General features: G+C 57.8%; 2 protein-coding genes across 4 annotated transcripts; one reads left to right on the top strand and one right to left on the bottom strand.

Moving 5' to 3' along the window:
- Window positions 1-455: 455 nt before the first annotated feature.
- Window positions 456-3,279, bottom strand: ZNF524 (zinc finger protein 524). The gene is made up of 2 exons (XM_025849414.2): window positions 3,153-3,279; window positions 456-1,532 (listed from the first exon to the last, which is right to left on the bottom strand). The coding sequence occupies exon 2, from the start codon at window positions 1,491-1,493 to the stop codon at window positions 702-704; it is 792 nt and encodes a 263-aa protein (XP_025705199.1). The 5' UTR covers window positions 1,494-1,532; window positions 3,153-3,279; the 3' UTR covers window positions 456-701.
- A 661-nt stretch (window positions 3,280-3,940) lies between these two features.
- Window positions 3,941-8,950, top strand: FIZ1 (FLT3 interacting zinc finger 1). Of its 3 annotated transcripts, none has more exons than XM_025849233.2 (3): window positions 3,941-4,045; window positions 5,403-5,752; window positions 6,732-8,950. In XM_025849233.2, the coding sequence occupies exons 2-3, from the start codon at window positions 5,441-5,443 to the stop codon at window positions 7,929-7,931; spliced, it is 1,512 nt and encodes a 503-aa protein (XP_025705018.2). In that variant the 5' UTR covers window positions 3,941-4,045; window positions 5,403-5,440; the 3' UTR covers window positions 7,932-8,950. The 3 variants fall into 3 exon arrangements, with proteins under 3 accessions (XP_025705018.2, XP_025705019.2, XP_073745409.1); XM_025849234.2 differs by having other exon boundaries at window positions 3,941-4,824; XM_073889308.1 differs by lacking the exon at window positions 3,941-4,045 and having other exon boundaries at window positions 4,841-5,752.
- The last annotated feature ends 4,431 nt before the right edge of the window (window positions 8,951-13,381 follow it).

Below are 13,381 nucleotides of genomic sequence, written 5' to 3'. Positions count from 1 at the left end.
CACACACAGCCGCACCCCTCAGTCCCGACCCCGCCCTCTGCTTCCTTGGCCACGCCCCCTCCTGGCCACACCTCTGACCTACCTAAGCCTTACCAAAGTTGTGGGTTCTGCTCACAACCCTCAACTCAGTATTTCCTCACAGTGTCAGGACAAAGACATGGGGCAAAGTAGTGGGTGCAGAATTTCCATGAAACTGGCTGGAACGGGGGATGGGGACCTAAAGTCACGTTTGCACAGAGGGTCAATGCTTTACTCAGAGCGGATATTTACAGGGAGTCCTTTGAGGTCTGCTGGGGATGAGAGAAGGGGCAAAGCTTTCCTCCAAGCCAGGCTTCAGCGCCAAGTGTTATAACAAGGCACATGACATGGGGTTCTCCCAAATTCCATGCACGCCCATCAGGGTGGCATAGGGACGGGAGAACATTTGAAGGAAGGGCCAGCCCTGGTACCATCACTGAATACACACAGAAGCCAGGAGGCAGAGATTTATTTCCAAGGCCCCTGCCCCCAGGGGCCTGTCAGTCCGGGGGAGGGTGGCAGAAGGCAGCAGGACCCAGGAATTCAGGCCCTCACCCTCGACCCCCTCCCACAACGGGAAGACCACCAGGTATAAGGGTGTCCCCACTTTCCTGCCCAGGCTCAGCACCAGCTGAATTCCCAGCTCTACACCTGACCCGGGGAGCGGTGGCCCAGGGTGTGGGTCAAGCCCGCTCTTTCCCCTCCGGCTCCTCCACCTCCTCCTGGGTCCCCGCCGTAGCCGGAATGCCCTCGTCGTCCCACGGTGGTTCAGGCCCTGGGTCCGGGGAACACAGGGGTACCCCCATGGCCTCGGGGTGCTTGCGTTTGGCATGGCGCCGGAGCGTGTTGGCCTCCGTGAAGCGCAGCCGGCAGACAGGGCACTGGTAAGGGCGCTCCCCGGAGTGGACACGGTGGTGGTGGGCCAGCTCGCCCGCCTCGCGGAAGCGGCGAGGGCACAGTGGGCAGCGGAAGGGCCGAAGACCGGCATGGATGTTGCAGTGCCGCCGCAGGTGGCTGGACCGCTTGAAGGTCTTGCCGCAATCCTTGCACTCATGCGGCTTCAGCTCTGAGTGCGAGATGCTGTGGCGTTCCAGGTCGGAGAGGTAGGGGAAGGCCCGCAGGCACACCGGGCAGAAGTGCGGGGCCTTCTTAGGGCCAGAGCCCTCAGGCAAACCTGCCGCTGACCCCTCAGAGAGCGTATAGGGCACACCCTGATCATCGATCAGCAGGAGGTCGCTGCCACCGCCGCTGTCCACAGGGGCTGTCACCCCTTGTGCCAGCGGGGGCTCCTGCCCTGACTTGGGGGGGCGGCCCCGCTTGCGAGGGAGGGTGGCCTTGAGCGTCCGATTCGAGGAGGTGGCCCCCCCGGGACGCCGGCCTCGGCGGCCCCGGGGTACAGGAGGAGATAAGGCCAGAGGTTTCTCTTCCTCCCCGGGCAAAGGCGAAGGCAACGGGTCTGGGCTGGGGGTGTCCATTGAGCAGTGGGGGGCTTGGGTCTGGGCACTGGAGCCGGGCTAAGAGGAGAGAGGGGGCAGCCGTCAGTGCAGGGAGGGTCTGGAGCATCCCTTGTCCCCCAACACCTCGCCCATCCCTTGGTCTGAGTCTCTTCACCTGGGCATGGCGGACATTCACCTGGACAGTTATAGCCACACCGGTGGGTAAGAGAGCAAGGCAATTCTGTACCAGCTGGTAAACAGACACTGCCCTGAGCCACACAGGTGTTCCCTGAGCCTCCCTAACCCCTCTCCTAGAAGTTCAGGGTCAACTTGAACCAAAATGAAGAAAAATCTTCATGGGAGGATAGGATAGAGTCCAACTAAGGGTCTGGGCCAGTATTTTGATCCTCAAAACAAAGAGCCCATCAAACCTGAGCCATGGAGGCCCAGAAATGTTCTGTGCCGCTTCTGATTGGCAGAGTGGGAGGAGTGGGAGTTCAGGACTAGAAGAAGGGACCGGTCCCACGTGATGTTTGGCTCCGAGTCATGGATGAAGAAATGTGCCAGAACTGTTAAGAGTCTGGGGTCCCAAGTCAGAGTTCTGGGTTCAGTTCCAGGGCCTGTCGCTCACTCTCTGCGTGGTCTGGGCCAAAGTGCTCACTTCTCTGAGCCTCAGTTAAGCCTTTTGCAAAATAGGATGAATAGTCCCATCTATTTACACAGACATGTCATGAGGATAATACACATAAAGTGCTCAGTGCACAGAAATCCCTAGGAGATAGCAGCCCATGTTATCCTGGTGAGTGGCTAAGCTTCACATCAACCCTCCGAATAATGGTACATCACCCCCACTTTGCAGCTGGGGAAACGGAGGCACGGGAAAGCCACGTCAGTTGCCCAAGCCCTCTCTGCCAGTAAGTAGCAGGACCAAGATTCGAACCAGATCTCAAGGACACCAATGGCCCAGGGAGTGAGAAGACATGGACCCAAGGAGACATCATGGAGCCCCTTACACCTGGGTTAGCCTCCAGCTCTGCCGCTAATTAACAAGTGACCTTGCTTCTCTGGGCCAGTTTCCACTTCTGTAAAATGGATATAGCAGTGTTGTCGGTTGGTAACTGTAAGCACTCAGTAAACTACCATCATCACCACCACCACCACCAGCAGAACCACCAGCTCCATCACCAGAGCCTGGGACCACGAGACTAAAGTGTCATGAAGGGGAGAGGGAGGAAAAGAGATATTCAGTTAAAAGCTGGGTCTGCAGGTGCCACTGAACCCCCCTGGAACAGGCACATAGACTGAAGGCCAGAGTGGGGCCACCGCTTGTCCAAGATCACAAGGTTTGCTCAGGTGGGAAGGCCTGGACTAGAACCCGGGTCTCTGGAACGGTGCCCTCCCCCTTGCCCCTCCGCCACCCCCGTGCAGGCGCGCACCCGCCGGCCCAAGCGCGCGGGGCGGGCCCTGCGGGGGCGGCGGCCAATGAGCGGCGCGCGGGCCGCAGACGGCGAGGGCCGCCAGGAAGGGGGTCTGCGCGCGCGCGCCCGGGCCGACTCCGCGGGGCGCGAGGTCGGCGCGCGCGCTGCGGCGGGCGCGGGCGCAGAAGCAGGTGTGGGGGCGCGCTCCAGGAGCGCGCGGCCCCGGGCCTCCCCTCCCTCCGCTCCCCTCTCCCCGCCCGGACCCCCGCCTCTCGGGTACCTCATTTGCATGTCGCCTGGGCTCGCGAGTGTGCGCGCGCGGGGGCGACGGGCCGGCGCGTGGGAAGGGGCGGGGGCCGGGGGCCCTGCCCCTCGGCGGCGCGCGCGGGGACGGCCCCGCCCCCTCCCGCCCCTCCCCCTTCTCCGTCGGGCCCGCGCCCGCCGGGAACAAAGAGGACGCGCTGGGTCCTAAGGACCGGTCACGTAGTCGCAGAGAACACGCGCCTGCGCGCCCGTCGCCCTTACTGGCCCCGAGCGGGAAATAACCCCACCAATACATTCCCAACCACGTAGAAATGTCTTTCCTCCCACAAAGCACCCAGTAGGGTGACCCAATCAAAGACAGGTACCGCAAGGATGAGGAGCGGGAAAATGGCTGCTTGTTCCCGTAATTAACATGGCGCCTGATAGGCTTCAAAGCGCCCCAGAGGGCTGACAAGATGGAACATGCTCTGTCCTCCTAGCTCTACCACAGCGGCCGAACTTCAATTTTTCTTTTCTCCTGGTGCAGCTCTACCAGGAGAAGCCTGAGGCTGCGAAACGGGAATAAAATCTGCCGTGATGTATGTTAACACCCGTCAGGGCAGGCACGGAAGGGAGGAGGCCAAGCGGGGTGTTTGTTGCCCTTAGTCTGTATGGTGCCGGGAGTCACCCCAGGCCCCGCCTCTAGCCTGCCCTCACCAAAGATGGCGCCATCCTGGCTTCTCCAACCTCCAGTGCTAGGGGATGGGACGGGAAACAGGGAGAAGGGCGGGCGGTGAGGAGGGGGAAGCCAAGGGGGCGGGAGAAAGGAGGAGTGTGGGGGGAGACAGGAGCCGAGGCGGAAGTCGAGGGGCCCCCGGGTGGAAGTGACGCTACCCCCGCTGCCCAAAATGTCGGCGCCCAGAGGGAGGTGTAAGTAATTAAAGAGAAAAGCCGACTGACTTTCCCGGCTTCCTGGGGCCGCCCCAGGGCTTCAGAACCCCCGCTCCGAACGAGCGAGGTGGACTCGCCCGGCTGCGGGTCCCGCTTGACCTGCTTCTGCCCCGGGCGCCCCGGGCCGCACCTTTTAGGGACAGGGGGGAGGGGCACAAAAGGCCGGTACTCGGGGCCTCGGTCCCAGAGCCGACTGGGGAGGTGGGGGGGGCAGCCCTGCAGGCAACTGGGTGGGAAGGAGGCGGGGCTTCGTGGTGGCAGAGGCGGAGCAATCGCAGGGAGGAGCTTCCCGTGTGGGCGTGGCCTAGAATGGAAATGGGCTGGGCTTGAAGGATGGAAGGGACTTACCGGGGGCTGAGTGGGGAAATGGGGTTCAGGGCGAAGGTGGGCGCAGCTTGGAGTAGAAGGGGAGTAGTTGGTCTAGAAGTAGGCACGGTGAGGTGACGGGATTGAGGTGTGCAACTTGGCTAGTCTTAGTGGAAATAATAAGTCTTCATAACGTAAGTGCAGTGACTTCCAGGGGTAGGGAGGGGCTCCCAGGGGAAGGCTGAGAACGGGAGATTGAGGGGGAGGGTCTTGCAAAGAACGGGGCTTCCCTCCAGCTAGGTTTCAAGGAAAAACTGAGTGGTGTTTTGGAGGCCGACCTTAGGACTTAGGGAACTCAGAGGAGCCTAGCGGATAGTAGCAGTCAGAACAGCTTACCTGTTGAGCCCTGGCTGTGGCCCAGTTTTGCGTAATCCTCACCTCCACTCCATGAGGTAGGTACTCCCCCCCCCTCCCTATTTTGCAGATGGACAGAGTTTCAGTTGGTTTCACTGGAGGTTCCAGGACTGGTTCTGGTCGCCCTGGAAGGTTGACTCAAGTGCACTTGGCCCCAAATCTTTGTCCTCTCATTCCCTAGGAATGTGACTCTTTATCTGAAGATGGTTTTCACTCTTGAAGAACAGTGGTAGGGCCTTTCAGAAGGGTCTTGTCAAGGAGTACAAGACGCTTCGGGAACAGTGTGGGGACTTTGGGAGGACTAGGTGGGCCCTGATTGAGAGTGGGCGGGGTTTAGAGAGGAGTGGGGAGTCCATTGGAAAAGAAGGGAAGAGGCTTAAAAACCGTCCAGTAAGGTCGAAGTGACCTGGGACTGGTTAGGAAGATCGGCAGATGAGTGGGAGAAGCGTTTGTAGGAGAGTGGGAGGGGCCTACAGAACGGTGGCTGTGGCTTGGAGGGAAGTGGGAAGGGTTTCCAGGGAACAGATGGTGGGTGTGTGAGTCCAGGGAGCCTGATGGAGAGCGCTCATGGGAAGCTGACTCCACCTGCCCTCCATGTCTCCTCCCTGCTCCACAGAGAGCCTCCATTTGCTACTGCCCTCGCACCACGCCATCATGGATGATGCCCCGCTGCCAGTGCCCCCGGTCCCTGCCCCTGCCCCGGCCCCAGCACCTCCCGCTGCTGCTCCCCGGGTCCCATTTCACTGCAGTGAATGCGGCAAGAGCTTCCGCTACCGCTCAGACCTTCGGCGCCACTTCGCCCGGCACACTGCACTCAAACCCCATGCGTGTCCACGCTGTGGCAAGGGCTTCAAACACAGCTTCAACCTGGCCAACCACCTGCGTTCACACACCGGCGAGCGGCCCTACCGCTGCTCTGCCTGCCCTAAAGGGTTCCGAGACTCCACCGGCCTGCTGCACCACCAGGTGAGTCCCGCAGGCTGGACCCAGACTGGCCTCTCTGGGCTAGACACACCCTTGGAGCCACAGGGCTTCACGCTGGGCAGCAGAGAGCACTCTGTTTTCTCATTTAGCCTTACAGTTCTCCAGGCAGGCACTACCGATCGAAAGGACTCGTCGTTCAAAATCTGTCTCTGCTACTCCCAAAGGCCAATATCTGTAAAGGCACAGTCTTGCACGGTACACTGGCCACATTTCAAGTGCCCAAGAGCCACATGTCGCTGGTGGCTGGTCAGTGGCAGATAGAGAACATTTCCACCATTGCAGAAAATTCTGTTGGACAGTTTTTGCTCTAGAAGTTTGGACATGTACCTTGAAAAGCCACCTCCCACCCCAGGGGATTATAAAAGCTCCTCTCCACCTTTCCCCAACATCTACTGCCGTAAAGGACATCAGTAGGACATTGGAAACTTTGTCAACAATAATCCTAATTTCTAGTAATTGAGTCGTTCTTTAGTGATGATTTTATCCTATCATCACAAGAACCCTGTGAAGTGGCATGTCTTATTGTGCCTGTGTACAGAGGAGAAAAGCAGAGTCCCAGAGATGATGTTTACTTGTCCATTTGTCACTGAGAGTGGAAAGCAGAGCTGGGATTTGAACCCAGTTTTGTTAGTGCTCAGAGCCCTAGTACTTGGCCACTCTCCCAGGGAGTCCCAATCTCCTAGGTGGGCTGGTTGAAAATGAGTTAGGAGTTAGTCTGGAAGAATGGGAAGAAGAGTCTTCCAGCTTTAAGGAACAGCACGTGCAAAGGTCCTGAAAATGAAGGGACTGAAAGAATGCCAACATGGCCCAAATGGGAGAAGTCAAGCGAGAGGGTTGAAGCTAGGTGGGGCTTTGTAGAAGCTGCAGGGAGCTTGGACCACACCCTTCTGGGAGTGCAGAAAAGTGACCTGCATGCTAGATCCTCAGCCCTGATGCTAGGCTCTCCCTCCCTCCCTCCCAGGTCGTCCACACTGGTGAGAAGCCCTACTGCTGCCTGGTCTGTGAGCTCCGCTTCTCCTCGCGCTCCAGCCTGGGCCGCCACCTCAAGCGCCAGCACCGTGGGGTGCTCCCGTCCCCACTGCAACCCGGCCCAGGCCTGCCGGCCCTGAGCGCACCCTGCTCCGTCTGCTGCAATGTGGGGCCCTGCTCAGTGTGCGGGGGGGCAGGGGCCGGTGGCGGAGAGGGCCCGGAGGGGGCCGGGGCAGGCCCGGGCAGCTGGGGGCTGGCAGAGGCGGCCGCCGCCGCCGCCGCCTCGCTGCCCCCCTTTGCGTGCGGAGCCTGCGCACGGCGCTTTGACCACGGCCGTGAGCTGGCGGCCCACTGGGCGGCGCACACAGATGTGAAGCCCTTCAAGTGCCCGCGCTGCGAGCGCGACTTCAACGCCCCCGCGCTGCTGGAGCGGCACAAGCTGACGCACGACCTGCAGGGCCCGGGCGCGCCCCCGGTGCAGGCCTGGGCCCCGGGGGCCAGCGCTGGGCCCGACCCAGCCGGCGACAGCGGCGGCGCTGCGGAGGTGGGCAACGCCCAAGCGGCCTGGGACGGCGGGCTGCTCCTGGGCCACGCTGGGGGCAGCGTGCCCGAGCTCACGGGGCTGCTCCCCGAAGGCGGCGGGGAGGCCCCTGCCCCGGTGGCCGCGGCCGAGGCGTCGGAAGACACCCTGTACCAGTGCGACTGCGGGACCTTCTTCGCATCAGCCGCAGCGCTGGCCAGCCACCTGGAGGCCCACTCGGGCCCCGCCACGTACGGCTGCGGCCACTGCGGGGCCCTGTACGCGGCGCTGGCGGCCCTGGAGGAGCACCGGCGGGCCAGCCACGGCGAGGGCGGCGGAGCGGAGGCGGCCCCTGTGGCCCCGGAGGGGGAGCCCGCGTCTGGCGAGGCCGCGTCCGGCTCCGGCCGGGGCAAGAAGATCTTCGGCTGCTCCGAGTGCGAGAAGCTGTTCCGCTCGCCGCGTGACCTGGAGCGCCACGTGCTGGTGCACACGGGCGAGAAGCCGTTCCCGTGCCTCGAGTGCGGCAAGTTCTTCCGCCACGAGTGCTACCTCAAGCGCCACCGGCTGCTGCATGGCACCGAGAGGCCCTTCCCCTGCCACATTTGTGGCAAGGGCTTCATCACGCTCAGCAACCTCTCACGGCACCTGAAGCTGCACCGGGGCATGGACTGACGCCACCAGGCTGCGCCTGTGCCCCACCGCCCCTCCCCAGGGGCTGCACTCAGGGCCCGCGGCCAGATCCCCGGGCCCTGCCGTCAGGGGACCCCGGCGGGAGATAGCGGGCCACCAGACACCCACACAGGCCCCTGAGCTGGGGGCAGCAAATAAATGGAAGGACTCCTCAGCTCCGGGGTCCAGGATCTAGGAAGAGACTCCTGAGCACCCCCAAATCAACAAGCCTCCCCAAGCTGTGGGGACCTAGCAATGAGAAATGGGTCTCTACAAGTACTTCTCATCTTGAAGACCCTAGTAATAAAAGATGGGCGTCCTTCCCCCAAAGGAAGACTGCCCCTCTCCCCAAGAGCCATCATTCCCAACGACCTTGATCTGGAGAATGTGGGGGACCATGTCCCCGAACTTCCCTGGATCCCCCTGAATGCTACCCACCAGTCACTGGTGCCCCCCCTGAAAATGGATATAGCCGGAATCTGCCTTCCCCCCCACCCCATTTCATTCCTTATGCTGAAAGAGGACCAGGGTAGATGCCCTCTGCCCTCAACCCCCCTCCCCAATTAGGTCTCCCCTACTGCAGAATGGATCCATCCTAATGATCTTCCCCATCCCAAACACTAGAATAGGCTGGTTTGAAATCCCTCCTGCCCAGTAGAATGAACTGAATCAGATACACACCCCTGTCCACTGGAATGGGCTGGTCCAGATTGTGGCCTGTACCCACCCTCCTTAGGCGAATACAGCAGACACTCCTCCCTTCCTCTAGAGTGTGGGCCAGTCCACATCATTCCCCAGCCTGTGAACTCATCTGAATGGGAGGTGGTGGACATTGGGGTTTTCCTCCCACTCTGCTGTAGCACCTGTCTTTCCATCTCTGTTGGTTTGTCTGTCTCTGTGTTCCTCTCAACCCCAAGGGGAAGGGGGTTTGGCTCGGGGCTTCCCCCCGTGAGCCCCGACCTTGCCCCTCATCCCACTCCCTAATGTCTCCAGGACCCCAATAAACCTTGTCCTGTCAGTCACTGCTGTCTCATTTTCTGATCCTTGGCTCCAGAGAGGTAGGGTATTTCTCCCTCCCTGATTTAGGATGAGCTCCCTAAATAGAAGCTCCCGCCTGGCAAATCTTTCCTCCCTCCTGGCGAATGTGGAGTCCCTTAGATAGTACACGACCATTAAAATAAAAAATGGCTTAAGTTTCATCTCAGTGGAACCCTGTCCCTTAAACACAAGATCCACCTCCAATGGACTGTATGTGCCCCATAGAACCAGACATGCCCTTTATACACCATCAATCCCATAAGACATGCCCCCTACAAACAAAACCGTCTCCTTAAAGAAAAGTTCTAGCCCTAAGAAGAGACCCTGTATCTTAGACTCTGCCTCCAGGTGACCAGAGGTATACGTTAGACACTGTATCCAACCCCAAGGATAGGATTCACCCGTCAGGGAAGGAGTCAGCCATTCCTCTTTTCTCTTAGGCACTAGATTACATTCCTGTCCTGAGTGCTACTCTGTGCCAGGCATTGTATGCCTCTCTGGGGATCCAACAGTGAAGGAAAAAAGAACTCCTCGTGGGGCTTATCTTTTAGTGTTTGAGCAGTGGGGTGGACAAAAGTAAAGAAATGGAAGTAATTTCAGGTGGTTCTGAGCATGCTGAAGGAGGGGAGGAAGGGTGTTAAGAACGTGAGTGACCCCGTGACAATGCCATCTCAGCGCAGGTGTCCCGTGGACGTCTCTACAGAGGTGGCATTCAATTTGAAACCCGAAGGGTGATGAGAGGTCAGCGAGCCGGGTGGGCACAGAGGAGAGAGGGATGAAGGGGTGTCAAGGGGTCAGGCCCCACAGAGCCTGGTGGGCCAAGACAGGCGTTTGTGCTCTCCAGGTAATTGCACGCCAAGATTTTAACGTGGAGGGATGTGGCCACTCTTGCACTTCACAAAGTTCCCTCTGGCTGCTAAGTGGAGAAGGAATTGCAGTCCCGCAGGAGAGATGCGTAGGAGCCTAAACCAGAATGGTGAAGAGAAACGGGTGGATTCAAGATGAATTCTGTAGGTAGAGTGTGTGTGTGTGTGTGTGTGTGTGTGTGTGTGTGTGTGTGTGTAATTGAAAGGGAGGAATCAGGAGGGACTGGTTGGGTGGTGGCAGTTTGTGTTAAGGCCAGAAAAGGGGAAGAATGAGTTTGGGTATGGGTTTAGGGGGATCAAGAATTCCATTTTGAGCTTCTTAAATTTAAGACACCTGGGAGATTGGCATGCACTGATAAGGCTGAAGATGTGTGTATCCTGTGACACAGTGATCCCACTGCTAGGCACGAACCCTAGAGAACCCCTTTCACCTGCACCAGGAGACACATTTAAACATTCCCAGCAGCAATCTGTACAGCCTCAAACTCTGAACAACTGATATGTCATTGCTATGGTCTGAATGTTCTCCCATCAAAATCTCTATGTTGAAATCCTAAAGCCCAATGTGACGGTATGTGGAGATGGAGCTTTTGGGAGGTGCTTAAGTCATGAGGGTGGAGTCTTCATGCAAGGGACCAGTGCCCTCATGTAAAAGCCTCCAGAGAGATCCCCAGCTCTTCCTACCCTGTGAGGACACAGCAAGAAGCACTGGCCATAAGCCCAAAAGAGGGCCTCCCCAAGAAGACAAGCATGCCGGTGCCTTGATCTTGGACTTCCAGCCTCCAGAGAACTGTGAGCAATAAATTTCTGTCGTTTATTAAGCCACCCAGTCTGTGGTATTTTGTTACAGCAGCTGGAACAGACTAAGACATCCGTCAACAATACAGCAGATAAATAAACGGTGGTATCTTATGCTATGGGATACTATACAGCAGTGAAATACCGGGGTGCAGACACACACAATTACATGAATGCAAAGTTACAAAGAAGCCCAACACACGAAGTCAACTACACAGAGTATGATTCTATTTACTTAACATCCAAAAGCAAGCAAAACTAAACCATAATATTGTTTAGGATGTATTGTGGGTAGTGAACCATCTAGAAAAGCAAGAAAACCTTCTCCCATAAAACTCAGAACAGTGGGGTTGGATGCGTTAAGCTTGGAATGGGACTTGCCGAACGTTCTATGGACTCTGGGGCAGCTGCTAGCATCCCGTTTCTTAATCTGGTGATCTATTGATAATTATTTGTTAACTGTGCATCTGTATCGTGCCCTTTTAGTCTATGCGTCTTATATTTCACAAGGAAAAAAATTAGAGGAGGGAGACATATTTGCGGGGAGAGAAAACAAGAAGACATTTTTGCCTGGAGATCCACAGTTGCCCATTTGAAGGCCCCAGGTCAGCTCCTGGGGACGCTCAACCTTAAAGATACTTCCTCTCCGCTCTCCCACCCAGGAACCAGGAACAAGACTCATCCCCTGGGGCAAAAACCAAAACCCAAAAACCGCCTTGAAGAAACAAGACCCGTCCCCCTTAGATTCAGGCACCGCCCCAGGGACAAGACCCACCCACTTGGAGACCTGCTCTGCCGGAGCACTGAGGGTCTGGACACTAGCCAGGGTTGTCATGGAGATGGCCGCAGGCTAGGGGTTAATGAATAGGGACCTCTGGAGGCTGAGGCTCCGCCCACCTCACCTCCAACCCAATCTTTTCTGAGACAATAGCGACAGGGACTCACCCATTCCCCCGCGGGCCTCCCAAGGGCGGGGCGCAGGGCTGGACCTCGTACCTAACTCATCTCACTGTGGCCCCATCTTATAGATGTGCTAACTGAGGCTCAGAAGGGTGGGGAGGATTATACTCTGCGGGCGATCTCAGCCTCTCCCGAGCGCCAGTTACTGGCCTGAAGCTGACGACGCTCACGTGTCTGCTGCCGGAGCCGACTCTGGCAGCTGACCAGTCGAGCCAGCCACCTGCACGCTCAGCTGAGCTCCGCAAGTCCCCGCCACCTGTCTTCTCCCTTCGGGGCAGAGTCACGCTCTCCTGAAGCCCCAGCCTCACTCCTCCTCACTCACTCTTCATCCACTTTTCTGGGCGCGGCTGGGCGCTGACGGGTGAGCGGTTAAGCAAACGGGCAAAGCCGACCCCTGCCCTCAGCGAGTTTATATTCCAGGGGAGGGGAGATAGGCGATCAGTGGATAATCCACGAGTAGCCAACTGCTTGTTTGCGATAAGGACAGTTTGAAAATTAAGGCAGAGTGAGGACTACAGGGTGACGGGAGGGCTGTTTTAGCTAGGGTGGACAGGAGAGGTGTCTCTGAGGACGTCTGGAAGAAATGAGGGGGAGTAAGGCACACTCTTCGGAAATCCAGGGGAGGGCATTCCAGGCAGGGGGGAATGGCACGTTCAAAGGCCCTGAGTCCACAAAGAGCAAAGAAGGTGGTGTAGCTGGAGCGGAGTGAAGCAAGAGAGAGGTAGCCAACAGTTGAGGGAGGCTCCAGGGGCCAGACCTGTCGAGACTTCCAGGCAGGGGGTGAGGAACACGGGAGGAGGGGCAGGGAAGCCGCGGGAGGTTGACAGGACGTGATTTCTGGCCGCGCAGTAGGGGCGCTGGAGGCAGGAGAACCAATGAGGAGGCAGTTGCAGGGGGACTGGCACCCAGGAGTGCCGTCCTGAGCCAATCAGCGCTAGGGCCCGCCCCCTGCCCGAGAACCTGCTGCCCCGCCCGGGCCGGCAGTGCCTAGGCCCCCTCTCTCACCTGGGCCCGCGCCCCGCCTCCTCCCTGCTCCCAGCCTTGGTCTCCCCTTCATTCGGCCGGGCCTCCACGCGGGTCCCACAAGAATTTCTCTAAAACATTAATCGGATCATGTGACTTTCCAGCTTAAAACCTTTTCAATGGCTTCTCAGTGCACTAGGAATGTGTCCAGCATTCAGCCTGGACTAAGAGGCCTGACACGGTGGCTCGTGCAGCTCCCGGCCTCTCTCCACCACACTGCTGCCTTTGATGTCCTAATCCAAGGCCTGGAGTCTCCCCCAAGACAAGATCTCCCTCTCCAACCCCAATATGCTCTTCCCTCTTCCATTCTTGAATCTTCCTATCTTCCTCCCTCCCTCCCTCCCTCCCTCCCTCCCTTCCTTCCTTTGGAAAAAAATGTTAAGCCTTTAAAATATAGATAATGAAATAACACCCCCCCCAGCCAGGTATAGACTCAGAAGAATTGAAAACAACCATGCAAACAAAAACTTATACACAAACGTTCATAACAGTACTATTCCCAATAACCAAAAGGTAGCAACAACCCAAATATCCATAAACAGATGAATGGACAAAATGCAGTATACCCATATGGTGGAATATTATTCAACCAGTAAAAGGAGTGACATACTGATACATGCCACAACATAGATGAATCTCGAAAACATGCTAAGTGAAAGAAGCTGGTCATAAGAGATTACGTACTGTATGACTCAACTGATATGAAATGTCTGCAGTAGGCAAAGCCATAGAGAGACAAAGCTGATTATTGGTCGCCAGGGGCTGGGA

The sequence above is a fragment of the Callorhinus ursinus genome, unplaced genomic scaffold (genome assembly GCF_003265705.2).
Source record: "Callorhinus ursinus isolate GAN/ISIS: 27379988/994484 unplaced genomic scaffold, GSC_fseal_2.0 scaffold106, whole genome shotgun sequence".
NCBI lineage: Eukaryota > Metazoa > Chordata > Mammalia > Carnivora > Otariidae > Callorhinus > Callorhinus ursinus.
This window is presented reverse-complemented; position numbering and strand designations above follow the sequence as displayed.

Coding starts and splice junctions, on each gene's coding strand:
- ZNF524 (XM_025849414.2), bottom strand. CDS start 1,493: ATGGACACCCCCAGCCCAGACCCGTTGCCTTCGCCTTTGCCCGGGGAG.
- FIZ1 (XM_073889308.1), top strand. CDS start 5,381: ATGTCTCCTCCCTGCTCCACAGAGAGCCTCCATTTGCTACTGCCCTCG. Junction 5,753..6,731: donor CCGGCCTGCTGCACCACCAG/GTGAGTCCCGCA, acceptor CCTCCCTCCCAG/GTCGTCCACACTGGTGAGAA.